The sequence below is a fragment of the Diorhabda sublineata genome, chromosome 11 (assembly GCF_026230105.1).
Source record: "Diorhabda sublineata isolate icDioSubl1.1 chromosome 11, icDioSubl1.1, whole genome shotgun sequence".
Taxonomy (NCBI): Eukaryota; Metazoa; Arthropoda; class Insecta; order Coleoptera; family Chrysomelidae; genus Diorhabda; species Diorhabda sublineata.
Window position 1 is genome coordinate 6,937,771 of NC_079484.1, and position 26,605 is coordinate 6,964,375.

Here is a 26,605-nt window from a genome sequence, read left to right on the forward strand (position 1 = left end):
ATCTTCAGAATTTCCTTGTTGCTTCAACTGATTCTGATTGAAAACCTTACACAAGTTAAGTTTATTAATAGTTTTATTGCGAAAATTTTTCTTATTGTTTTCATTGCGAAGCGTAAAAGTGGGTTGACACACCTTGCCGATGAATATTTTTTCTCATTTCGTGAAATACCGACAACGAGATAGGATCGCATCGACGATATTTTTGTGGTTTTCTATATTTATACATGCTGTGGTGTAATTTTCGATGTAGTAACTCATCCCACAAAAATGTTTCGACACGATCTTTAAAAGATATTAACTTGAAAAACAGTTTACAGCATTTATGTGATGACATACTGCAATTCATATAAACATTTACGTTTACAGTTTTAGTTATTAGTTACTAATCGCTAAATAAAGAAAAAATGGTAATACAAATATAAAATTTTATTTTTATATAAAATTCATTTAACCTTGGAGTAAGTAGTATCTGGATACCAGATTGAATTACTACCGTAACACAAGATATCATTACGTTCGTTTATATATTTAAAAATATTCCCATAGAAATAGAAAATGTAGGAAACGCGCAAAATTGCGTAAGGGGTACGCTGAATCTTTCGAAAAATTCTTCGGTCGCGTGACCATTTCGACAGCTGTCACGTGCGAATGTCATTTCGAGGTTACGTCATAGCCACCATAATTTATTAAGTCACCAAACATCAAACTAAAATAAACCCTTGGTAATACGTGAAAAATTCTATTTATCATTTTATTATTTTTATTAGAAAATTTTCGTATCGAATCTCCTACGATTTTGAGTTAATTGAATGTTTATCAAAAAATTCGCACATCGGAAAAATTTTCGGAAATAATTCAAGCTCTAGTGATTATTGAATACATTTATTTTATTTTTATCTGTAGATAAAAACATATTTTATATTAAATATATTAAATAAATGTCATATTTTAATGCCCCTTATAAGAATTAATTTATTAGAAAACTGTCTTTTTGTTCCCTTAAAGTTTGGTTTGTTTTGCGATAAAATGGAATCTAGTATCTATATATTTTCCAAAAATAGCAATTTGTATCAGAAAAAAAAACAAGCCTCTTCAAACTGAACATCTTTAGGTGGAGCCAAATCAACGCTTTATGTATAGCCTCAATCCATATATTTTTGAAAATCATATTTTTTTGGAAACCTCAAAACCAAAAATCAAAAACTAAGACATTTATGAACGTTCATAATTATTTTACTAGTAATTTTGGTTTCTTTGATGTCGCCTATCTAGAAAACAAAAAATCTTCTTTGAATAAACAAGACATAATCAACCTTTGGATCCTCTGAATTTAGTTAGCCCCAAGTTAAGGGAAAGAACAGCAGAAGCTATTAAAATTATTGGAAGAAGTATTATCTAACAATGAATATGATGGAATAGATGGAAGATACTCAAGGAATTACGGAAGAAATCAATGAAAGAAAATCGAACAGTGAAAAAGAAATATATTGATATGTAGAAAACGGATGATTTGTGTTATGAACGGATGCTGTTACTTAACAACTAAGTCGTGATATACACAATGTGAGAGCTCGGAGGTTGATATTTGGCATTTGAAAGAAATGGAAGCTTTGCCTTTAAAAAACTATACTCATTATCTACTAGGATGGTCCTAGAATTACCCAACAAAGAAAACCCAATGTTCAATGAGTCCGATACCCTTTTCCATATCACCAAGCCATTTTTTCAAGTCTGGGAACAGAAAATAATCCCTGGATGCATGAGGTAGCAAGTCAAACTTTAATTTATTAATTTTTGCCATTGCGATAACGGATGTGTAAGCTGGTGCATTGTCTTGATTAAACAACACTTTCTTCTTGGCCAAATGCGGCCATTTTTGCTTAATTTCTTCGCTCAAAGGTTGCAATAATTTCGCATAATATTCGCCGTTGATAGTTGTTCCTTTTTCGACATAGTTAATGAAAATTATCGCACGCGCATCCCAAAAATCGACGCTATGATCTTGTCTACAGATGGGACGGGATTTGCCTTCTTTGAATCCGCTTCTCTCTGTTCAGTCTTTGATTGTTCTTTTGTTTGAGGTGTTTTCGTTCAATTGTGAGCAAACGCGGCACCCATCTTGTGCAAAAATAATATCGTGGTATTTTTCAAGCAACTACCGCCATCTCTAGATCAAGTCAGACACTTCTGGAACCATCTTCTTATAAACGTAACTTAAATTACCTAATTATTAAGGATTATACACAAGGACATCACTGTTCATACAAGATAAACTTCGTCCTGTGCATATACATTCCCAGAACTCTAAGAAGTAGCATTTCCGAAGTGAATAAATAAAAAAAATTAAATGACAAGATTTTGTTGTAAACAATATAGAAACCCAAATTTTGAACATCTTTTTCACATAAACTCAAAAAGTTTTGTACACACTTTTTTGCTACAAAAGTATTTTTTATTCATTCAAATGAAAAGCCTTTGGAGGTTCCAAAACCAATGATGATGTTAAAAACCACCGCTTTAGCCAATTTTTTTATATCAATAGCAGAAGGTTGAGATAAGACAAAAACCAATCGAAAATTTCGGAATAATTTAGTTGCTATACAAAATTCATGGGAAGTACTCCATATTTATCTTTATTTTTTCTAGTTTCGATGATCATATAAATTTAAGATGTCTTTATAAAATAATGTGCGTATCCTTGGTGTCATTACCGAACGCGAACTAAATTTGACCTTGATAATTGTCTCCACTTAATTCAACCTTATTTTTTCAGTAGAAAAAATACCACCTCTCTGAGGAGTTTTACGAGCGTTGCATTGCCACATAAACACGTGATCCGTCTCTCAAAAACAACCGTGAAGGAATTATTCAATTCATTTTTCCACGAGTTATTCTCAAGCAAGGTTATCGTTGCGAAATCTTTTAATTTATTCTGAATGTCGGATGACTCGGATGAGACTCTGTTTCCTATTCTCCTATTCAAATTAAATATGATTAATTAGCGTATAAAAACTAATGTTGACGATGGTTTACCAAATCAAATAATCTAACAAACAATTATGATTATAAAAGATGATTTTACTACTATCACGTGCTTATTGAATTATTTATAGTTTAAGGCAATAACTTACAAATATTATCGAGTAGTACTTAATATCCCATAGATGGAAATATTCATAGGTTTAAGTATTTCTACATACTTGTTCAAATGTGAGTTTCGTATACACTGCGACACAAAGGGATCTATTTCTTTTTTTGCTGCGATTCTGGAGAACTCAGTTGATCCATCAATCCCACTCCTTTTAAGAAGTCTAGAATGTGGGAAGACTTCAATTGATAGAAATCTTCGTCTTCTATTTCAAGCGATCCCAGTTGTAGTGCTCTGGATTTCCATTCGAGAGAATGTGGATAGAGGTTTCGTCCTCTGTGCAACAAAATCTACACGCCACGTCTTCAGGTGTCGGTTGAGGCAACAGTGCCCCGACAAAACTCCTGTTAGTATTCGTAGATTGTTCTTACTTATGTTGATCCATTCAGCAGATCTACTCTGGTTATAGTTTTCCAGAAGAGTCTATCTACCTTGTTTTGCAGTGCTTTTTCCATTGTTCTGTAGCTGATACCACAGAAGGGTTCGGGTTCCATGAAGGTCTGCCCCAGCTTTAGCGAGCTTATCAGCTATTTCATTTCTCTTTGCTCTAATGGTTGGTTGAATATCGTACAGGATGATGATCTGCTGTTTGCGATAGTTCCTCTCTAGATTGAACTGAACACATTTTTAAATTGCACTGTTTGAAAAATGCTTGGACTTTCAGAGACCGTACACTCCTATACTAGTTCCGTCTGGTGTTTTTGATCCATCCGCATACTATTTAATGGAATTTCTGTTCATTTTTTGTACATTGTTTCGGTACCATTTGCTTTTACAGTTTATTATTGAAGTGAAGTTTTTCTCATAGCTAAATGTTTTCAATGCAACGTGGGAGATTTAGAATCACTTTTAGTGCAGCTGTTGGGAAAGATTTCTTGACCCCAGTTGCACATAAGCAAGCCAATCTTTGTACCTTTAAGAGTAAACCAAACCACAAATTTGAATATTAAAGCTACTACGAAAATTAACGCCTTTAAGAACACTCATAGCATTTCTATTTCGTCGTACGAGCTAACTAGTTTTTTTCAACATATGATGAAAGTGTTGCGACTAATTTGATTTTAATAATCCTACGTGAATATGTTTTACAAATTAATAGGATAATCGAATTAATATCATTTCGTAAGATAATCTTCATAAGATAAAAACAATTTAATAACGTCAATAGACAGGAAGAGTTTTATAATTTTTTCAAAGATTAGAATCATCTTTATAGCGACACGTTTCAAATGAAATTAAGCAATCACAATTGAATTTGGACTAATATATTATATATATCTCATATTAGATATTCAGGAGCTTAAGACGTGGTTTTTATTTTTATCAATACTACGGTTGCGTATCAGATATGCAATTGAAGTTGAAATATACAATATGAATTTGTTTTTTTTTGTTTAATTGGAATGAATTCAGTTGTTGATATTAATAGTAAATCCCTTTATTTTACAACAAACCAAAACATGCTTGAATCCCGAAAGATTTCAGAAAATGCATTTCGTAAAATGCAATTGTCTTGCAGATAACAACCTATCTAAGGACTCGTTATTTAAGGACCTCTATGAGACAAGAACGGCTTCCAGATTTGTCCCTATTACGAGGGTGGCTCAAATATAAACTAGAATTTGAAATATTATAGTGAGAAGAATGTACTGGTGCGCTACGCTTCATTATTATTCGTTTTTGGTCAAAGATAATGTTAAATCCGCGGAAATTTATTGAAAATTCTTCGAGCAATTCGGAATGAGTCGCTCTCCAAGACTTGAGTGTATGAATGGTGTTCCGCTTTCTGAAAAAGGCGCGACTCCCCAGAACAAGTGTTACCGATGAGACCGTCAGCGTTGTAGAAAAATTCAGTTTGGGAGACCTACGTAGTACTGTACGCGATATGGCTGAGGAATTGCGAACGGTACCGCATCATTTCAGCCAAATGAGTGCCAAGTCATCTGAATTTTGAGCAGAAATTCACACGCAGCGAAGTTTGCAACGGTGGTGGTGGTGGGGGCACGGACGTGAATTGGGTACACCACTATATGCCCGAGAGTGTAGGAAGACAAACAAAGGCGCCAGTAAAAGCGAAGTTACACTGTCAGCGGTGAAGGTGTTTATACCGACATGAGGGGAGTAATTGTGGTTGATTTTTGCACTGAACAACCAACTGTAGATGGGCAGTATTACAGTAAAAAAGACGAAACTGATCTAAAAATCAAAACGCTGGAAACCTTGAACGAATTAGGTTAAGAAACACTGAAACACCCTCTTTATAGTCCCGATTTGTCACCATTATTTATTCGGTCCATTGAAAGGGACACTTTTTGATGCATCAATTTTTACTAAAATGTCCTAAAAGTTTTTCGTTGTTTTGTTATTTGTTTTTATTGAAAAATGAATAATAATTTTTTCTGCGTACAATTGTTATACTGAAAAATAAAATATAATGTGGAAAGAAACAAAAACCATTACATCGCAAATCGGCATTTTTTTCACTTGAGAGGTGATTCTTACCCCAGCACATACATTAAATTGCTAAGGTTGACGAGTTATCAATTTGAACGATACGCTTTGTTTGATATTGCAATTTGAATCCTTGTTTAAACTATTTAGTTGCTACTAACTGCTACTTCTACTGTTACTAAATATACAGAAGCAATCAATTTTTGAAAACATATGAATTACTCTGTACTGACAGCAATGGAATTTAAAGGAGCATTCATTAGTTTTGGATAATCAACAAATGATATCAAACATTTAAGTGTTTACGAATAAATAGAAAATACTCTGGATGAAAGATGAGAGGAATTATTATTTTTGAAAGGAAGTTAACTAAATTGAAACAACAAAAATAACATATTAAATATATATCTTCTATCTGCTTATCCGTCATTAACAAACGGAAACGCATATGGATGAATTTTGTTTTAGAAAATTATTTGTTGTATAACTACTTTTAATGAAAAAATTCTATTCATGACTCGTTTCAGTTAAATCGCGTCATAAGGCCTCCAAAATGTTCATTCGAATGGGCTTTTTTTGTAAATTTAATCTCAAAAAATACAGAGTATGATGGATCTATAAGGTTAGTGGATCAGTGTAAAGCTTGGATATTAGTAGATTTTGGTGGTTTTCGTTGCGTTTTTTGTTTCTTATCGCTGATGTATGAATAACTTCATTGATGGTTGCAATAGCGAGGTCTGTGTGTAATGCGTGGTTGCTTATAAACCACTGCAACCTCATAACTCTATACCATATGGCCATATTGGTTTTAGGATGATTTTGTTCATAAGTATCTTATTAACAAAATCATCCTAAAACCAATACTGAATATACGAAAAAGATAATTGAATTTTTTATAGCCAAATTCCGGATATATAATCGAATTACCCTCGTATCTATAGAAGCCAAACAACCGAAATTGTCTGCTATAGATGATTCAATTAAAAAATTTGCGGAGAAAAGGAGAAAGAGTTTTATTTATTGATTTCAATTGTTTCACTAAATAGCTCCTTTTGTAAGTAATAAGTAAATTAAATTAATAATGGCAACCTCGATCTAGATCGGTTGTGGTTCAATTGGAGACCCCTGGCCACTTGTATTACCTTTTATTTTCACAAATAATAAATGTTTTATATTATTTAATACCAGTGCTTTTGTTTCCTTGTGAAAAATTTACCCTCCATTTGGGCTTTTACAATTAAGTTGAAGGGCCCCCTCGAAAAATTTTGATACAGGACACGTTACGCCCCCGTAACGTCGACTCCGTACAATTTTCAAATCTTTATACAAATAGTTTCGTAAAATATGATCAATATATCGAATCACACTAATCGTAGTGGAAAACACGTCGATACAAATAATTCTTTTTCACTCAGTACGTTTATTCTAGGTACGTAATTTTGCAATAACACAAGATAAATATAAAATCTCGTCTAACTACCTAGCCAAACGTATTTGCTAATATCACAGCCACCAATTCGAAAATGAGGCAATTACTGTTTTATTTATAACTTGTTTCTACATTTCAAAATCTTGCTTAATTCTTCCCTAATCCAGGTGTACATTTTGATGCAATTTCAATTTTTAAACAACATAAATTTATTACTTCATCAAATTATCATTTATCTAGTTCATATTTCAACGTGTACAAAAGTTCTTTTTAGTCGAATTTTTCAAGGAAAAATTAGACGGTAGACATGACTAAAAGAAAAATGGGGGGCACATCATTTTTCCCATATTTTGAGACTTTTGAGACATATTTGGTTCAAAATTAGCATACATGGCTTTTTTGGCGGCGGATTGATGTTATTAGAGTTTGGTTAAAAACAAATGAATATTTATTTCGAGGGGTCGCAGTGCAAAAAAGTGGTTTTTGACCTTTGCTCACCTCTGCAGGTCAAACGAAAAGCGACTGAAATATGAAATTTCACATGTAGGCTCAATTAGTTGCGAGATGATTTCCTGTCTAAGGTCGAAACTTTCTAACTCCACCCCTCTCCATTTTATGGTCATTTTTGTTATATTTTCTTATTTTTTGGCCAGAAAAAGTTTAACTAGAGGATTCGAACTTCGCATTCAAGTAGGGGTGATGTTGAAGAATTGTCTTTCTCGAGTTCAAAGTTTTCTTCTTCAGTTCTTCTAGCACAAAACGCCCGAAATTATTTTGATCGTTGTAATTGTTGAACTGGACCGCCTCCTATTTAATGAATAATACGAGTATGATCGTTGCTAGGGTGATTTTTTTTACTCCCCATTTTCTAAATTTCTTGTCATTATGACAATTTTTTCTTTGTTGTCAATTGGAATTGAACAAGAGGGTTCGAGACCACCGGGTCTATTGAAATTAAGAATTTTCATTCGAGAGAGAAAGTTAACTTGTGAAATGAAAAGTTATTGAGGAATGGCAAATTTTCAATATAAAGAAATAAGATTGAGAATTAATATCATTTCCAAGAAATTCATTTTGTGGAAAGATTTGTTTGTGTATTAGTTAAATTCTTCATTCGACGAAAACTTCGACTTTCGTGATGGAGTTCTGCTGCTCACGGCTTTTTATTATACGCACAATATCATTAAATTGTTACATGACGAAGCTCCCCAAATATTTTTGATCCTCCAAAAATTGAGGAAACTTAGGGATTCAGTTTACTAGCGATATAATCAAACATATTACATATATTAAACAGTTTTTATTAGTGATATAAGCCCCTCAAATATACACTATATTTTTATCGCTTCAGAGTGTTTTTTGTCATTTTTATCATTTGAAGTTATCATAGTTTTTTCTTTCTTCAACCTCAAGTGAGGATTGAAATATTGATGATGATTGTTATTAGCAATAATACCGCACTTTCTGGTGTCGTCACCTCATTTGGTCGATCACTACGATGCTGGTCTTCGTACAGTCTAGTTTAAACTCTACAGTTGATAATCGAAGAACAGTCTTACCCATAGTTTTTTCCATGTTTACGAATTCACTGAAAACCTTCACTATTGATGGTTGTCAAACAAATACCAAACAACGTGGCGTTTTCAAGCTTGAAACTTATTCTTTATATAGACAGTGTACTACCACCGTTTTTAGGTCAAGCCGTGTAGTTCTGGGAGCATCCTCGTAAGCAGAATAGAGCAAAAACAATTACAACAACAAATTAGAACATGTAAGTGATGCAGCAAAGCAAAGGTAGACCAAAAATCAGTATATAACAGTCATCAATAACTTTTTAACGCAATATTTTCAGTAAACAAATCTTCTCTACTATGCTGGTATTCTACTATTCAAGTAAAAAGTGTGGGATTCGATTTTATTCTACGCTTACATCAATTACTAATATGAAAATATGTTTTGACATCCTGTTTCCCACAGCTGGTTTCCGGTATACCTCTAAAGAATATAACAACAGACTGTTGTAGCTGAATTATTGCCACATCGCCTATCTATTTTGCTGAATGATTAGAATTGTAATTTCAGAAATCTTCATGCTATAATCGTTTCGTTTTTTGTATCGGGTTCCCCGTAAATTTTGCAGCAAGGAAAATTTTATTGTACAAATAGAGGATTGTCCCAATCATATCTATATAAAATATAACGAATCAGAGTATACACAAAATAAGCATTAGGGGCCTGGAATTATAATTGAGCACCGTACACGCCGTATTTTGGAATTACTATTTATTTTTGTTCAAATGGTCACGATTAAGTTAATGATTCACAAATAGTTTCATTATATAAAGTGATTCTTCGAAAAAATTAATGTTTTACTTGCAAAAAGTGACAGTATGATGTGTTTTATTGCTTGGTGCTATTAATCTGAATATCTATATCTAAATAGCTATTAAACACGAATTATAGTTCTTCCAATATCAATTGCAGATTATAAAAACTTATTTAAAAACCTTTGCCGACAATTTTGTTTAATCTACCATACCTCATTTTATAAATTTATTATTTTTATAAATACTTTAAAAAATACGAATATCTTATACTAGAAATTATTCGTTAAAATGAATATCAAATTATAAAACGTAAATAGACGAGTAAAATGTAAAAGGGAGTTTGGTTTAAACTGTGGAGATAATGAGTCCACGTGGACTGACGGTTTATTAGATGTTTACCGAATTTTATACGGGGTGTAAACATTATTTTTCGTTTCTTAATTTGGTATGAGTGCCGCGCGTATTTATGAAATATTGAATGTACCTTGTACTGAAGAAACTGAAAACTATAATATGAAGGAGATATCGAATAACTCGAGAGTAGTACAGAAAAATGAAATCCTGAATAATCATCAATACATTGAAGTTTTAATTTAGTAAATTACTCAGAAGTACTGCTAGAGCATCTGAATCTGGAGAGAAAACAAATTCTTCGATAGAAAAAAATGCAACATAGTGTAGAGATCGATAGAAAAATGTGGACCTTGCTAAAAAAAAGTCTTATATCTCGCCTGCTTGTTAGCGCCAGCTGTACCTTGGTTATGAATTTGCAGACTCGATTATAATAAACAGTTGTTCGTCCTTGGTTCAAAAATAATTATTCAAAATAATTTTTTTTATAGCTATTTATAATAAAGATATATATTTATCATTTCCTAGTGAAAAAAAACCCTGTACATGTTACCTCTAACTTTCCCTATTTTGCAGTATGTCCTTAATTTTCTCCCTTTAATTAATAAATAGTGAAAAGATAATATTCAACAACAATTTATTTCATTTTTTAATATTTTTACGTACAAATATTATATATTTCTTTGTTAATCGCTGCAGACATAATTAATTTACCATCTAATGAATACGATAGTAGATATTTTGAAATTCTACGACCGAATTAAAGTTGGACATGTCATTTTTGTTTATTAGTAGATAACCTCAGTACATCCACCCACCAATTATTCAAATACATAAAGTAAGTAACCTTTAAACTTGACCTCCAGTTAAAATTTTTGACAGCGTTTAGTTGCGGAGATTAAATTTTTTATGGCCGCTGGCCAAGTTCTTAGTGCAGTATTATTCAAAAAAATTGCATCACATCGAAGCAGTACGGGACTTACCGATCATTAGAGAATTAATAACTTAATCTACTATCCGTTATGAAGAATGAAATGAAAGTCGAAAGAGAAAGGACGAGTCACAATTAGTACTAGCGGTACTAAGAAGAAATTCAATACGTAAACATCATAGACAGAACGCGTAGTTTTTCTAATTATATTTTCAATTTAATTTTTTGTCACAAAGTAAGGTAAGAGTGCTTGTCTTTATTTCCGTATCAAAACCTGCCAAAGAAGGGTAAAAACCCTTTAAATATCGTAAAGCTTCAAAACCTTGTTTAGTGTAAGAAGTTGCTTCTCGAAAGTTAATTGTAGATTCAAGGAAGAAATTGTTGGTACATGATCGAGCTACTTATTCGTATCATTTGGGATTTTCACATAAAGTAGAATGAAATCATAATGCCTCAACAAATTATTTTTAACGGTACAAAAAGACCACCTCAAAATACTAGACGCGAAGAAAAGATTCCAGTTTACAATGGTACACATTTGCTATGAAAACGAACGGCATCTTTTTGTTCAATTTCATTCATATCATGGTACTCCATTTTTTTTCTTAGACAATTAGTGAGTAAAAGACAGTACTTGAAAAGGAGTTTTTACATTTTACTACGCCCTTTGGTAGTTATATCATCAGAGGAATAAATGCTAAGGTTACACAAAATTATTAATTTCAAGCCAAAATGTGAATATTTAGGAGTGGCCACCATATTACCCAAACCTAAATTCATTATTTTAATAAATGCGTGATATTTGCATGATTGACGTTGAACCATAATTTCTAGTGCTGAAGATTAATCCAAAATAACGAGTTCCTCCTTTTCATCAGAAGTCGCAATAACAACAACAAAACAAAATTGCACTGGGTACCAAAATAAAAAAGATTATACATAGTCTTTCCATCGAGGATCCTTCACTAGATATACCTACACCTTGATGGTTGAACCCAACATATAAACTCAACGATACGTACGCTGTACGAGTTACTGGCCAAGTGCAAATGTACAAATCCATATGCAGGTTGCAAATGAACGTCGAAAAGTTTTGATGGATGATAACCGATTCCATCGAGCAATAATGAAACTACCTGGATGAATACTGGATACTAAGTCGACGCCATAGAGATCTCAATCATAAAATGGCTGCCACGTCTGGTTCGTTTGGATGCCCGTTGACATTCAAATAATAAGAGGTACGACGAGCCTGATTCGCTCGCCAAATTGAGACCAGAAAAATCAACCAATGGAGAAACCAGAAATGATTCTTGGTTTAGCTATTACTGCTCCACTTAAAAAGGCATAAATACAACTGGTAACCAGCCTTCTAAGCGGACACGATCATCGAAGATCCCATCTCCATGATTTAGGTATCATGGACGATCCGAAATGCTCCTGGTGTAGGGAGAAGAATTTTAAGAAAATGGTGAGTTCAAGTGTATTTCTTATATGAAGGAGAAAATTTTAATTGGAGCAATTATAACAATAAATCAAAAAATATTTCTAAATCTAAACGTTGGATTAATTCAAAAGTCTACACATTTATTAATGATCGATAATAATACAATAATTTCATAAATTTGCACGATTATCCTTGCCAGAACCAGTAGCGGAGCATACAAGAAAATCTTTTGACTCGATTTTTTTACATTGTGAAAAATTCACTTTTCAATTAGATTAACTATAATTTAGTTTATAATGGCGTACAAAAACTAATTTTTTATAATTTAAGCTACATACCTGGAATTTAATGGCTTGCGTTCTCTTGAAAAATTTCAGAATAACAAAAAGTTATTTGTCAACAATAATATTTATTGTGGTTAATCATAATTGAACGGCCACTGATTCAATAACACAAATATTTTGTTAACCCAACACTTTTATTAATTAATACCTAGTACAAATCCGTTGCGAGTTTAAAGCCCGAAACAATTCGGGATAAATGAAAAATTCACCGCAAAATAATTTGTTTCAGGCTTAATACATTCCTGTTTATATTTGACTCGCCTATCATTATCGATTTCCCAATAACCGCTTGTTCTTTCGATACCAGTCTTGTCTCGTTCTGTTTCTGTTTCTTTTTCTCTCTTGGCGTTGGGAAATTGTGTTTCTCAAAGAGTTTTGCCGCAATATATTACGTTGCATTACATGCGTCAAGTGTGTACACTTGATTTTGTAATAGTAAATGTATTGAGATTGGAACATGAAACTAAAAGATTAAATTGCTCCGAGGAGATTATCCAACCGAAATTTGTTTAGTTTTATTGATGAAATTTTTGAAAGGAAAAATGAAATTTTAATATTTAATCGTTTGTGTTAAACACACATATCGATATTTTTAAAAACAAGCCCGTTTTTTTTTCAGTTTTTCTTTGAATGCTCATGGGGCGTACAATCAATTCGAATTATGTCACAAACTAGAAAAAAAGTAGTACTCGTCTCCGCCCTAGAGCCGGTCCTGTCTGTCTTTAATGGAATTCCAAAGTTCTGCGAAGGCGCGGCGCCTATGATGTTTGTTTTTATTGATGTAAGTTTCTATTACAGCAGGTGGTTTATTTACATTGTTTCTTTTGCACTTTTTTCTAGGTCTATTTATTCATTTGTTTTGTTTGTTTTGTTTTCTAGAACTTTGGAGAATTTCTTTTAGGATATATAAGGAGTTTGTATAGCGCAGTTTAGTTACTTTATAATAAATAGTCGTAGTGGACAGACCGAAATAGAAAGAAATAATTTACTTAAGTGATAGTGATAAGTGAATTATATAATTGATTAGATAAGTGTAGTGTATAGAATAGAAATCGTATAGATAAAGTAGAAAAACATCGTAATAATCCTTGAAAAGAAATACATTGAGAAACGTATCAAGCCTCAAGAATAATATATCATCTTTTATTGAAGATTTCTAGGGTCATAAACAATAGTATTATTGGGAAAATAACATGCAACGTTGCCAAGTATGTCTATAAATTCCGGGAGTGTCTGAAACATTCGAAACCAATGTCAACTGATATCATCAACTCGTCTATTTGTGTGATGACTTTGGCAGAACAAAGGGAAATACCTACATGAGTTTGTTTTTAGATATACTTAGTCCAATCCATGAGTTTTTGGTCTCATATAATAAATAGAGTGCTTTCGTCAAATTTTTAATGCACCCGTCAGCGACAAGTCTCAACAAGCTTTACACAAAGTTTCAACTTGCTGCTTTCATCTATTTTATTATAGTTGAGCTGGAACGACCACTCACTAAAGTTGTTTTGAAAAATTTCTCAATTTGAGTTTCGCGCTGTTATAAAATTTTTCACGAAATAAGGATTAACACCAACAAAAACTGAATGGAGGTTACTCGTGTCCATCATTTTCAATAATTAAAAATTGGTTTAAGTTGTTTAGCTGGTGATGAGAAGATGACCCACTTACGGGAGGTCCTGGCGACTACTCCATTGATTATTAAACATTTGTCGCGAGGACCAGGACAGTCATTATAAACCTCCATAATATTTCTCGTCTACTATGTGGATGGAGTCATTGATTCATCAATAAATATCCTTGACCATTCATTTCTAGTCCAGTTTTTGTGTTCTCGAGACAAAACTAGCCTTGCTGCGCGATCTTAGACCGTAGAACTACAGCTCTTCGTACACTCCCAGAGCATTTATGACTGCTCGAGACTTTATACAAATGTCTTCTTATGTCTTATATCTTTGCCGAAGTTGTCTAATGACACTTTGACTCGTAGCAGCTTCACCTACTAGTATCACCTAGTAGCATTCCTTAGCATTTGCTTTTCTGTTAAATGTCTTTTCTACATGTTGCAGGTTGGGGTTGGCAGGTAAAATAATCAATTCAATAACAGCACGTTCCTCGGACGTTTCGATGAGTTTTTTGTTTCTAGTTAATAAAGTAAAGTAAATTCGGTGAAAGATAGTGTCAAAGTAAGAATTTGTTTTTTTAACTTGCAGTAAGTTCCTAATATGTTAAAAAGTTATAATATACAATCGAAAATACCTTGTTATCAAATTTTTAAGTTTTGGAAAGAAGAATAAGCCAAATCAGGCGAATACGGTAGCTGAGCGATGATTCCCGTTTCGTGTTTGGCCAAAATCCAAAAATTTTTTTTTAAAACGGTTTGGTAGTACTCTTTATTGACCGTCTGACCCCCTGGAACGAATTCATGGTGAACCACACCACGGCAATCGAAGATAACGAACGAATCTTGAATTTTAACCGATTTTGACGCGGTTTTAACGGATTCGGCTCATTTTTGTAGCATCATTGGTTAGATTATTGAGCAGTTTCGACGTCATGTTCGTAAACCGACGTCTTATCACCAGTCAATAAGATTTGATTAATGTGGGGTCTTCAACTACGTTGTTAAGCATATTTTTGCAACCTCTACTCAAGATTCAGGTTTTTTGGTACGATCAGTAGTAGTAGTACGCTTCATACATGTCAAATCGATCAATAAGAGATAATGAGAGCCTCTACTATCTCTCGAATACCGACACGATGATTTTTGAACACCATCTCCTAAACTTTTTCATGTTTTCAACGATAACAGAAGTGAACGACTCACATGAGTCACTAAATTGTTTGTGCCACTGAAATTTTTACATACGCGAAAAAAGTAGACTCCCCAAAACACTTTGGAAACATTTTTATTGATATGTAACTGGAATTCTATAGGAAACACAAAATTTCAATCTAACTCATTGTTTAACTTTCCGAATCGCGAACAAACAGCTGGCAAACACACATTAATTGATATATGAGGCTCAAACTTCATATGAAAATAAAAAAGGTTGTACCAATATAAGACGTAAGCAAATAAAAAAAACTCACCGTTGTTGATCAGCAAACACAAATTTCCTCAGCTTCAAATCCCTAAGAACAATTCCGTTTTCGTGACAAACTTGAACGGTTTCTGCGATTTGCTTGAATAACCTTCTGGCTTCGGATTCTCGTAGACGTTTCCTCGTTCTTACGTAGGAATGTAGATCGCCGTGAGCCTTAGGAAACACCAGGTATAAATAACGATTCCTAGCTATCAATTCATGGATTGAAGAAATCCTCGGATGAAAATCTAATTTGTAATGGGCCGATACTAAAGAATGATTTTCTCTCGATACAATCTGTAACAAAAAAAATATTCAAATACCAAGTGAGGTGTCATCAAAAAATACAGTAAATTATTTTACTTAAAACAAAATAAAATGGCATTTTGATAGCAACGCACTCGAGTCAATAGATCCAGAAGTGTCGCTAAATCTAGATGTGGATATACAGGAAGGCCAAAATCTTGCAAATCAAAAACGATTTTTTTATACTAATGTTTTGAGTGGTTTTGACTGATTTTACAAGGTTTTTTATAGACCAATTTTATTTTTGCACACGCAAAAATATTTCTTTCTAGTCAGATAAATTTTGGTCCATTTGGTCCAAACAAGATTTTTTTATTTCGCAAAAAATCAAAATATAATTTTTTTAACTGATTTATAATTTATAAATAATAAAAATAACTCGTTGCTACGATGTTATCGAGAAAATTAATTTTCATATCTGTTCATATATATGACGATGACATTAAAAGTTATTTGTTATTTTTGTATAAATATTTTAATGCATCGTTGAACAGATATTGAATAACATCTCGGTATATTTATATAACAAACCAGATTCACCTGTTCGGTCAAATAAATCAAATATGAAAAATCACCTTGATATCAAAATAGTAAAAAAACCTTGAGGTAAAGGTTACTCCGCACACCGTATATTAATGCGATCTGCACCGATCCAACTTTTTTATTTATTCAATTAAACAGTTATTACCGTTCGGCATTCATACTTGATACACGTATTTGCTGATAAGTCATGCGTTAATTTCTGCAAAAGAATAAATATTAAACTCATTATGATCACGACTTTTTTTTTAAACGTACATTTTTGATGTACGGAATTTTTCATTATAAATCTAAATTTTTTATTAAAAACATGCGGAATCCTAGTAACGGATTCCACCAGGAGAGCTGATGGATATGTGGAACTCTCGTAGCCTACCCACTAAACCGCCATCTTCTGTTATCTCTGTCCAACCAGAAACTATGGTGATATTCCTTCTGGTGGACGTTTTGCCCAAGAATTCTTTCTGTGTAACTAGCAGCCAGTTACCACCATTTTACCTTGTGCAGCATCACCTGGACGATGTTATCTGAGTTTAGGCCCAACAGTCTTCTCTACTTCCCCTTTTAAGCTCCTCACACAAGGAACATCATCTGAGTCGTCTTCATAATATGTACACTCGGGTGTTCGTACTTGTCTCATTGTGTGAAGATACCGCTGAACTTATCTCTCCGTATTTCCTTTCAATCCACACTCTAAAGTCTTTTATTAGTCGTCGCGTCTATTCACCTGATTCTAGCGCGTTCGATAGTTGCCGCATCCTGCCTTGTTATATCTGATCTGCTTCTGTATATCTTCTTACGGTGGAAAACCGGAGGTCCACGGGGATTATACTCACCGCAACTAGGACACCCTATACAGAGAGACAGTCCGGTAGGAGCGATTTTCAGTGCACTTTGTCTCTGTAGCATCGTCATCGCTTGGCAGTATTTCTTTATCCTCAGGGGCCTCAGGGCGTCTGACCAGACATCTCTAAATGGGTCGTTGACTTTTATAAATATATAAACAAAATTATACTGTTTTCATTTCTTTTCAAGCCATTTTTATATGGTTTTGTTAATAAATTGTCTCGATTTTAGGTCTTATTAATTGAACTTTTTTTTAAAAACAGATAAAATCCTGACTTTTTTCAATCTATTGCAGTCTTAATCAAAATATGATTTGACATCGACAATTTTCATAATTATATTAATCAATAGATCGTCTACCACATGAATATCTAAATAAAAATCTATTTTCAATCACACTAAACAATTTTTGTTAGATTATTGTTATAAAAATAGCAGCCCTCAAATTATTCACAGTTTCATCGAAATTTATTATTAACAGCTTTCTCGTTCTTGTGTACGTGAACCATATAAAAAATTTGTGTTTTTTATATTTCACAGTTGATTACGCAGTTTTATTTTTTTATCGTTTTGTTGACTTTTTAATCTATTTTTCCAATATTGAGGTGTCTGTCCTATGTAAATAACATTGTGAAAGTGAATTTTTCAATTTTTTCGATTTCAAGTCTCTTTTGATATAAAATTAGCTTTAAAATTTATCAAGAAAAAAACATTTATAAAGACGTAAGAAGTGGAAAGTTGAAGAAAAAAACAGTTTCTTTATAATGGGTTTTCCAATAAGAGGTGTTATTTTGAACAGCCCGCTATTTCGGTAAATGTTACTTTTGAGGCTGTCATTTTTTGACATTTGACAAGTAGATACTACGCCATTAATGAAAATGGAACGATACACGCTTCAAAATCGCATTGAAATTATTAAAAGTCACTATAAAAATGGTCAAAGTTTGGCAGAGACGGTTCGTAAAACTAAAACATTTTTGGGCCGACGTGAAGCACCTTCACGGACCGCAATACAGAAATTGGTGGAAAAATTTGAGCTGTTGGGACAAGTTAGTGATGTGAAGAATAAAACCCGTGCACGTCGCTCAAGAACAACTGGAAATATTACTGCTGTAGCCCAAAGTGTTGAAGAAAACCCAGGTTTGTCGATTCCTCGTCGTTCTCTGGAATTAGCCATTCCACAAACGTCATTACCCCGTATTTTGCATAAAATCTTGGATCTTAAGGCCTATAAAGTTCAGTTAACTTAAGAACTCAAGCCGGCCGATCATCAACAACGTCGTGTCTTTGCTGATTAGGTCCTTGAAATGCATGAAAATTATCCGGAATTTCATCGAAAAATCATCTTAACTGATGAGGCCCATTTCCACCTTGGTGGTTACGTCAATAAACAAAATTGTCGAATCTGGGGCTCGGAAAACCCAAGAGTTATTGTTGAAAATCCTCTCCATCCTCAACGCGAGACTGTTTGGTGCGGTTTATGGTCTGGCTGTAAAATTGGACCTTACTTTTTCGAAAATGAGGCTGGAGCAACAGTTACGGTGAATGGATTGCGCTATCGAGAGGTGATTAATGATTTTGTATGGCCTAAATTGGATGGTATTGATTTGGACAACGTTTACTTTCAACAAGACGGCGCTACGTGCCACACAAGCAACGAAACCATCTCGATCTTTTACGGGAAAAATTTCCGGGCCGTGTTATCTCTCGATGAGGTGATCACAATTGGCCACCGAGATCTTGTGATTTAACACCTTGCGACTTTTTCCTTTGGGGTCACGCGAAAGATAAGGTCTACGCCAACAGTCCAGCATCGATTCAAGACCTCAAAGATGGAATTCGTGAGACTATCGAGGACATAGGGCAGCAGCTTTGCAATTTGGTTACGGAAAATTTCATGAAAAGGATATGGTCCTGTAAGCGCAGTCGTGGCGGCCATTTGGCTGATGTTGTGTTCCATTATTAACGGCATACCTTACTCTTTATAATGAAATAAACATCCGATCATTTATCTCAAAAAAATGGCATTTTTCTTTGAATATCAAAATAACACCTCTTATTGGAAAACCCCTTATAATAATTGAAACTAATCCTCAATTTACTGTAAAATTTTGACAAATGACATAAAAAAACACGACGGAAGCTAACTGTTTTATCGTGCTGTCAAAATCTGAAAAGTCAATTAGAATCCTCTTTCTATTGTACGAGGATGGTCCTTAGTTATAAACAGTAATATGTCGGGGTGTAGAGTTTAAACGAGGCCGTACGATCTGCTAAGACCAGCCACACGGTGATTGACCAAATGGGGTGACGACTCCAGAAATTTTTAATAGAATCAACAAAGCGGTGCTGGATGATCGTCGACTAAAAGTGCGCAAGCTAGCAGACATAGCAGGCATTTCAAAAAGTGTTTGTTTCCATCGAGTGTTTGGCAATGTTTCACAGAAATAAAGCCGTTTTATAACCATGGAGGAAACGTGGGTCCATCACTTCACACCCGAAATAAAAAAAAACAATCAAAACAATGGACTGACTGATCGAAAAGGTAGAACTGGCTTCAAAGAAGGCAAAGACCGTTCCATCTACAGGCAAGGTCATGGCTTTTTGGTATGTATGCGGGATAATTTTCATTGACTATCTTGAAACAAGAAAAACTGTCAACGACGTGTATTATGAGGATTTATTGCACCGTTTGACCGAAGAAATCAAGCAAAAACGGCCGCATTTGGCTAAAAAGAAAATGTTACATCGCACATTATTGCAATGGCCAAATTTAGAGAATTAAAGTTTGAATTGGTACTTTATGCATCCGATTCACCAGATTTTCTGTTCCCAGACTTGAAAAATTGGCTCGGTGGTTAAAGATTTTCCAACAGCGAACAGGTGATGTCTTGACGATTCTTATTATAAAACGGGTATCGAACTTATTGTAATCGCAAGGAAAATGAGATTACGTTGAAAAATAAAAATATTTTGTTCCAAAATTTTTTTATTTTCTTTGTTGGGGAAGGTACCTCTTGGACCAGTCTCGTATTAATAAAGCTATTTGCAAATATTGATACATGTAACTAATTAAATTCGTAAGGATATTATCCTTTATAAATATTTGTATTTACACGCCTATGTAGCTAGGTACGGCTCGAGATGTTGCCATATAAGGTTTACTAATACTAAATAACGTAACAACAAATGTATTATTAGATCATAGTTTGCTTTTGAAATTATTCGGTCGTTTCGTTTAACGGGCGTTATTCCGAGAAATCTATAGAGGCATTTTAAATTTCAATATTAATTATATTGTCAGTAGGAGTGAATTGAAAAAAAGAAAAAAGAATATGTTGCAGCTAACAGAGAAAATGTCACAATACCATTGAATTTATAATGAAACGAAAATTACGCAAGAAAAGTGGATTTAGTTCACATTAGTATACAGAGTGGAATATATCGAACAAAAGAACTAGATTAACGATTCGAATCGCGCAATGTATTGGAAATATTATTTTTCGGAAATATTTCGAAATCGCGTGTTTCATTATTATCTCTCCCACGGTATTCCCTCATAAAAGATCCAAAAAAAAATCATTTTACCAAGCTAACAAATAATTTACTCACCCCAATGTATTTATTATACGAAATAATAATATAAGCTCACGCAGTCTTCTTACAAGATAGGGTGGGTGAATCAAAGGGTTATTTACCTATTTTATTGTAAGACTCCCTACGAGTTTGCTGAAACTGCAAGAAAATTTTCCCAGGGGCTTTTAATAATGGTTCTTTTCAAGGGTGACAAATGAGTATAGCGTTAAAAGATGGTAGGAGGGTGGAAGATAAAGTTTATGTACTTTATTCGTAAGGTGAATTAATGATAGGTGTATTTAAATTAAGCGAGGCTATTAGAGAAATAAAGATTTTTGTTTTCCACTCAAGGGAGAAATGTGGTTCTTGTGGTTTATGAATAATGGGCCAACGGTATAATTTAATAGCTTAATGAACGATTTTAATCGGCAAAATTCTAACATTTCGTGAACTCAATCTATATAAAATCACACCTCGTAACTAATAAAAAAATTTCAGTTGCTTTTTCTCTATTTTTTTTGTTTCTCGACATCCTAGAATCATATCCAGCCATCAGTAATATTGCAAAAAAAACATTCACGTGACATTCTCGAAACGTTACATTAGTAATTCTCAAATGTGTGTGTCTTAATACATAAGACTAAATATTACGTAAAATTTTTGATTTGCCAATCAATTTGTATATTGGTCGATTCGAAACTCCTAATTTATAACTATAAAATAATTGATGTATGCAATAATAACCTTGCCACCTTTTGATATTAGAAATATAAACAATAGCGAAGGAAATGTCAGAAAACTCGTGTCGATTCTGGTATTGCCACTTCACGAAAACATTTGCATGCTGTCTTAACAATTAGATATTTCAAGAATTTACGATATATTCACACAGGGCGTAGCGTTTAATTATGTTTACCTATTTCAAAATAATAATTTTCCAATCAGAGACGTAGGCGTCAAATTTATTCATGAAATATTTCATTATTAGTAAAATTACAGTTACGTAAAAAAATTTACTGTGACTCAATTTCGAACAAAACGTAGGTACATCATACTAATTGTCATTTTTTATTCATATTATTTAATTAGATTGATTTTGCAGGTAAATTATTCACTTACAGCGTTGTCCTCGTATAGAATTATATGGTGAAATCATGTTTATTCCTGAACCACTAAATTCTCCTTGTAATCGAGTCAATAGACAATAAAAGTACTTCACCTTGTATACGGTTACATCATTGATATTGAGCAACGTGATTTATAGGATTAAATATTAATACAATCAATACTTATGTATACTAAGTATTAGATATTATATTTCTTTAAAAAATGGGGAAATGATAAATACATTATATAAAAAAAAACATAAACAAATATTATAAATAGTAAACGGTAACTATAAAGGACCACTTGAAGTTGCTTGCAATAATTCTGATGCTGTTTATATAGGAGAAACAACGCGATATTTTGAATTGAGATTAAAACGCCATCAATACACGAATTGGAAATTAAAATATCAACTTATTGCTTGGAATTATTGAATATTAACAATTTAATGAAAGTGAGAATATACATTAAGAAATGATTCTTAGAAAAAAAGTATATAGACAACTCACACCATTACGAAAAAAACCAAAAATCCATTGGATCTATGGAGCCTATGTTATTTGCATACAACAAATTTTTACTATTACTAAAATGGGGAGACCTCGTCTGTCTTAACTGTCTGGGTAATTTTTTTCCATGGCCCATGGATGTTCTACAGAAGTGGATCGCTGGCTTTCAACCAAGTTTTAAGAATAACCTAACAATTCCATAGGATGCGTATCTTCTCTTCTCAATAAATGATGTACCCAAATTTAAGTTCTGAAAGAGTATTTGCAAATGGATCACTATCTTTATATCTACCTAGGCTGAACTAGTATACAAACATATGAGAGGTCTAGAAAATGTGATCGAAAAACTTAAGGCGGACCCGGAAAATAAAATATTTTCAATTGGGTTTATTAGTTATCCAAACTAAAAAACGCTGGAAATGTTGTAGTAAAAGTTCTACAGTTACATACAGGGTGTTTCAAAAAAGGTGATCCCGTCTCTAGTATAGATAGAAAGCTGAAAAATATTTACTCAATAAAAAAAATTTTCGTAATGCAAAAACACATTTTTTTTAAATCTTATATATTAAAAAAATTGATGCTTTCCATTCCGAGTTCGTTCAGGCGTTCTACCCAATCGATTTGCTTAATTTTTTTTTTCAATGAAAGGTATTGATGCACAGATCAGCCATCAACCATCGGATTTCATCTAATTTTCACCATTCTTAAGTTATACTCAAATGCGATTTCCCCTATACATTACTTATGGGAATTTTTCACATACACACGTTCTACCCACAATATCTCAGGCTCTATTCAAGATAGAGACTTCGTTTTGGTTTAAGAACACTCGCTAAAACATCTTCTTTCTTTAGAGTTTTTGAACACTTCAATCGGTTGAGTCGGAGAGGAGCTAGGCGCGGACATTCAATGTGGAGTTATGGATTTTTGTAGGTTTTTGGCAATTTTTCTACATTCAAAGATCTATATCTCAGGTTCTAATATACCTACAGAGTTCGTTTTGGTTTAAGAACACTCGCTGAAAACATCCTCTTTCTTTTGAGTTTTTGAACACTTAAATCGGTTGAGTTGGAGACGAGCTAGGCGCGGACATTCAATGTGGAGTTATGGATTTTTGTAGGTTTTTGGCAATTTTTCTACATTCAAAGATCTATATCTCAGGTTATAATATAGCTACAGAGTTCGTTCTTTTCTATTGTAATGATTTCTGATACTTATTTAATGGATTCGATGCGAGCGAAGCCGCGGGTAAGAGCTAGTTTTATACGAATATGTTTTGAAAGCTGATACATGCAATGAACTTGTTGTTATGTCTGACTCTTATAGAGGGCGGTAGTTACACGTACCAAGTAGTATTGAACATAACTTTTTCAATATTAGATTTATTTTAGCAAGATTTCAAGTGAACTTGAACATAATTTAATTTATATGTACCAAAATGGTACTCTTGATAAAACTCGATACTATGTACCGTTTTTAGGAATATTTTGATTTGATAATTATGAAGTAATAACCGATACTGGTATGAAGTAAAGATAAATGTATTCATTAAACAAAAAATCACAAGATAAAAATTTAAAAAAAGCTAATGATATAAGATGGAGTTCAATCAGAGTAGGTGTTCAAAATATCGTCCGTTTTCATGAATGCAGAAGTCTATAATTTTTTAACGAATCCAATCTTAACAGTTGGGAGTTAGCTATGAGGTCTTTAAAGTGAGGTTGAATTCTTGAGGTGAATTTACCTCTGTAGCATAAACTTTTTCTTTAAGATACGACCAAAACTGTATAATCTAAGGGATTAAAAACGTGTGACCGACGAGGCCAATGAATCGGAGCTTCTGCACCTCTACCAATCAATCGATTCGGACAATGGTTACTCAACCAATTACGACACCTTCTATCAAAGTGCGGTGGAACTCCATCATGCAAAAAAAATAGAGATCTTCGCTCTTTTAGCGTTAAATCTTCTAGTATCTCGTATAAGTGATTGCTTACAAATCCAAGTACATATCACCATTTAAATTTCCAGATAGAAAGTGACAACCTTTTAATTTGTTACCTCGAGCTGCTGCCCAAATATTAACACCATTAACTCCAGTAGTGTGCATTATGGGAGTTAAGCAGACCTTGTCGCATAAAAGTAGACTAGTCCGTGAAAAAAATACATTTTAAACAATTTAGATTGAGGGCTGTTCTTTCTTGTAATGTTTGACAAAAATCTAATCTAACCGGTAGATCGTCTGGCAAGAGCTCTTGGACTTGTCTGTAATGATAAGGATGTAGCTGTTGCTCTTTAAGTATCCTCCAAGTACTCGAAGAAGACGTATTTGTTTGTCTTGCCCCATTCCTTACGCTACTAAGCGCAAGTTGAAATGCAGTGAATACCTGCAGGGCAGCACAGCGAAAGGTAAGGCATTTCGAGAAATCTGTTTTGGAGCAGTTGACTCCGCATATTAAGACACCAGTTCACTGCTGCATTTCGACGAAGGTGTTTTCTCCTTTTTGAACATGGATAACTTAAATTTGAGCTCTGAGTCGAATTCTGATGACGAGCTCTTAACTAAACCCCCTTGCGAGTGTGACGCAGTTTCTGTGTGACATTCACTAGAGCCACATTGGCCACGTCCGGCGAAGTACTGCCCTCCCTCTCAATTCACGCGGTCCCATTAGACAACAAGAGTTACAGAAACGTGTTGACTGCGTCTTAACTTGCGCCCGGCCTAACTGTCGAATTTTGATCAAATAAATTTGAAATTTTTCACTTAGCAAACCCCAAATATTTTCCGTTTTCTATCTATCCTAGAAACGGAATTCTCTTTTTTTTTCGAAACACCCTGTATATGTATTTGGAAGCGTTGATGTGCCCGCTACTTGTTATAGATGCCTATCATTCCTTAGGTTTTCGTGAGTCCATCAACTTGTATGAACTCAATGGTAAGTATGATGGGTCTATAGCAAAATTTTGTGTAAGCATTTTGATTATAAATGCCAATTGATGATAGCATACTGTACAAACAACGTACGAGTACCATCAACAATTCGAGAAATTGATTTGATCGGATTCATACAAACATCTGAAGCGACGAGATGTTACAAGAATTCCTCAAGGAATACGAAAGTCATCCGTGTTACTGCAGAAGAAAGAAATGGATGAATATCATGATGGAGTAAGATGGTATCTGTATTTTTAATTAATGGTGTTAACAAAAGACAAAAAATTGAAATACCTACGTTCGTATTTTTTTATATAATTGTGTAAATCTTGTAGATATATTTTCAATTCACTGTAGAGCAATTCATTTTAATATACCACAAATATTTTTTTTGCTTTTGATGTAGCGAAATGTATACGAAGCTAGCGTCGTCAGTGTAGTTAATTCACTCTCTAACAAAGAAGTAAAGTTTGGAAAAGAATGTAATAAGTACGACGCCAATTGAAACAGATAAAAGTAAATCTAGTAAAAAACATATAAATAATAACTATTGCTAGTTCTTCAACATACCAGAATAAAACAAATTTTGAATGCTCGTAAATACAAAAGCTGTAAACTAACTCGTTTGACAATTTACCTCACATCTACATCGTAAATGATATTCAATATCACGTTGCGAGGAGATGTAAAGTACCTACTTGTATTATTATTTTGATTTTTTTTCTTTGGCAAGGTGACACCGTCACTAGTATGTTAACTCAAATTTACGGAAATTTGCATCACGTTTCGACGCAAATATTTATGTTATTAAAATATCTTAAACCGGATATTTTATATTTTTGTTTGGATTTAGTGGATTTACATTAACCTTCATCGTGTTTTTGTATTAAAAAATTCACTTGACTCACGGTTGTTTTTTTTTAACATAGGAAATACGTTGCTTTAAGGTGAACTTGAAGGTCTGGGATTATGGATCCAGTTGAAACATAACAAGGTTACAAAAAAAAAATTTAAGCATCAACTACTAGTGATTGAATTACATTCCATTCATTTGATTTAAATTTAGTTGGTCGTTCATATCTATTCGATGAAGAGGTAAAATTACTGGAAGTTAAATCTGGAGAACAAGGCGGATGTACATCACATGAAATATAGACAAAGGTCGATAAGTTTTTAAATAAAAATCAATAATAGTAGGATGAAATTCATTGGAAAATGAGAAGAATATAATAAGTGACGCGAAAGGGAGTGAGTTTTTGAGGGTAAAAA

General features: G+C 33.4%; 1 protein-coding gene across 1 annotated transcript in view; it reads right to left on the minus strand.

Moving 5' to 3' along the window:
- The window catches only part of LOC130450066 (tribbles homolog 2), a 95,624-nt gene that overhangs the window by 58,148 nt on the left and 10,871 nt on the right, over positions 1-26,605 (minus strand). The window contains exon 3 of the mRNA XM_056788238.1: positions 15,525-15,814. Coding sequence (XP_056644216.1) covers positions 15,525-15,814 — 290 coding nt within the window. The remainder of the gene's footprint in view (positions 1-15,524; positions 15,815-26,605) is intronic.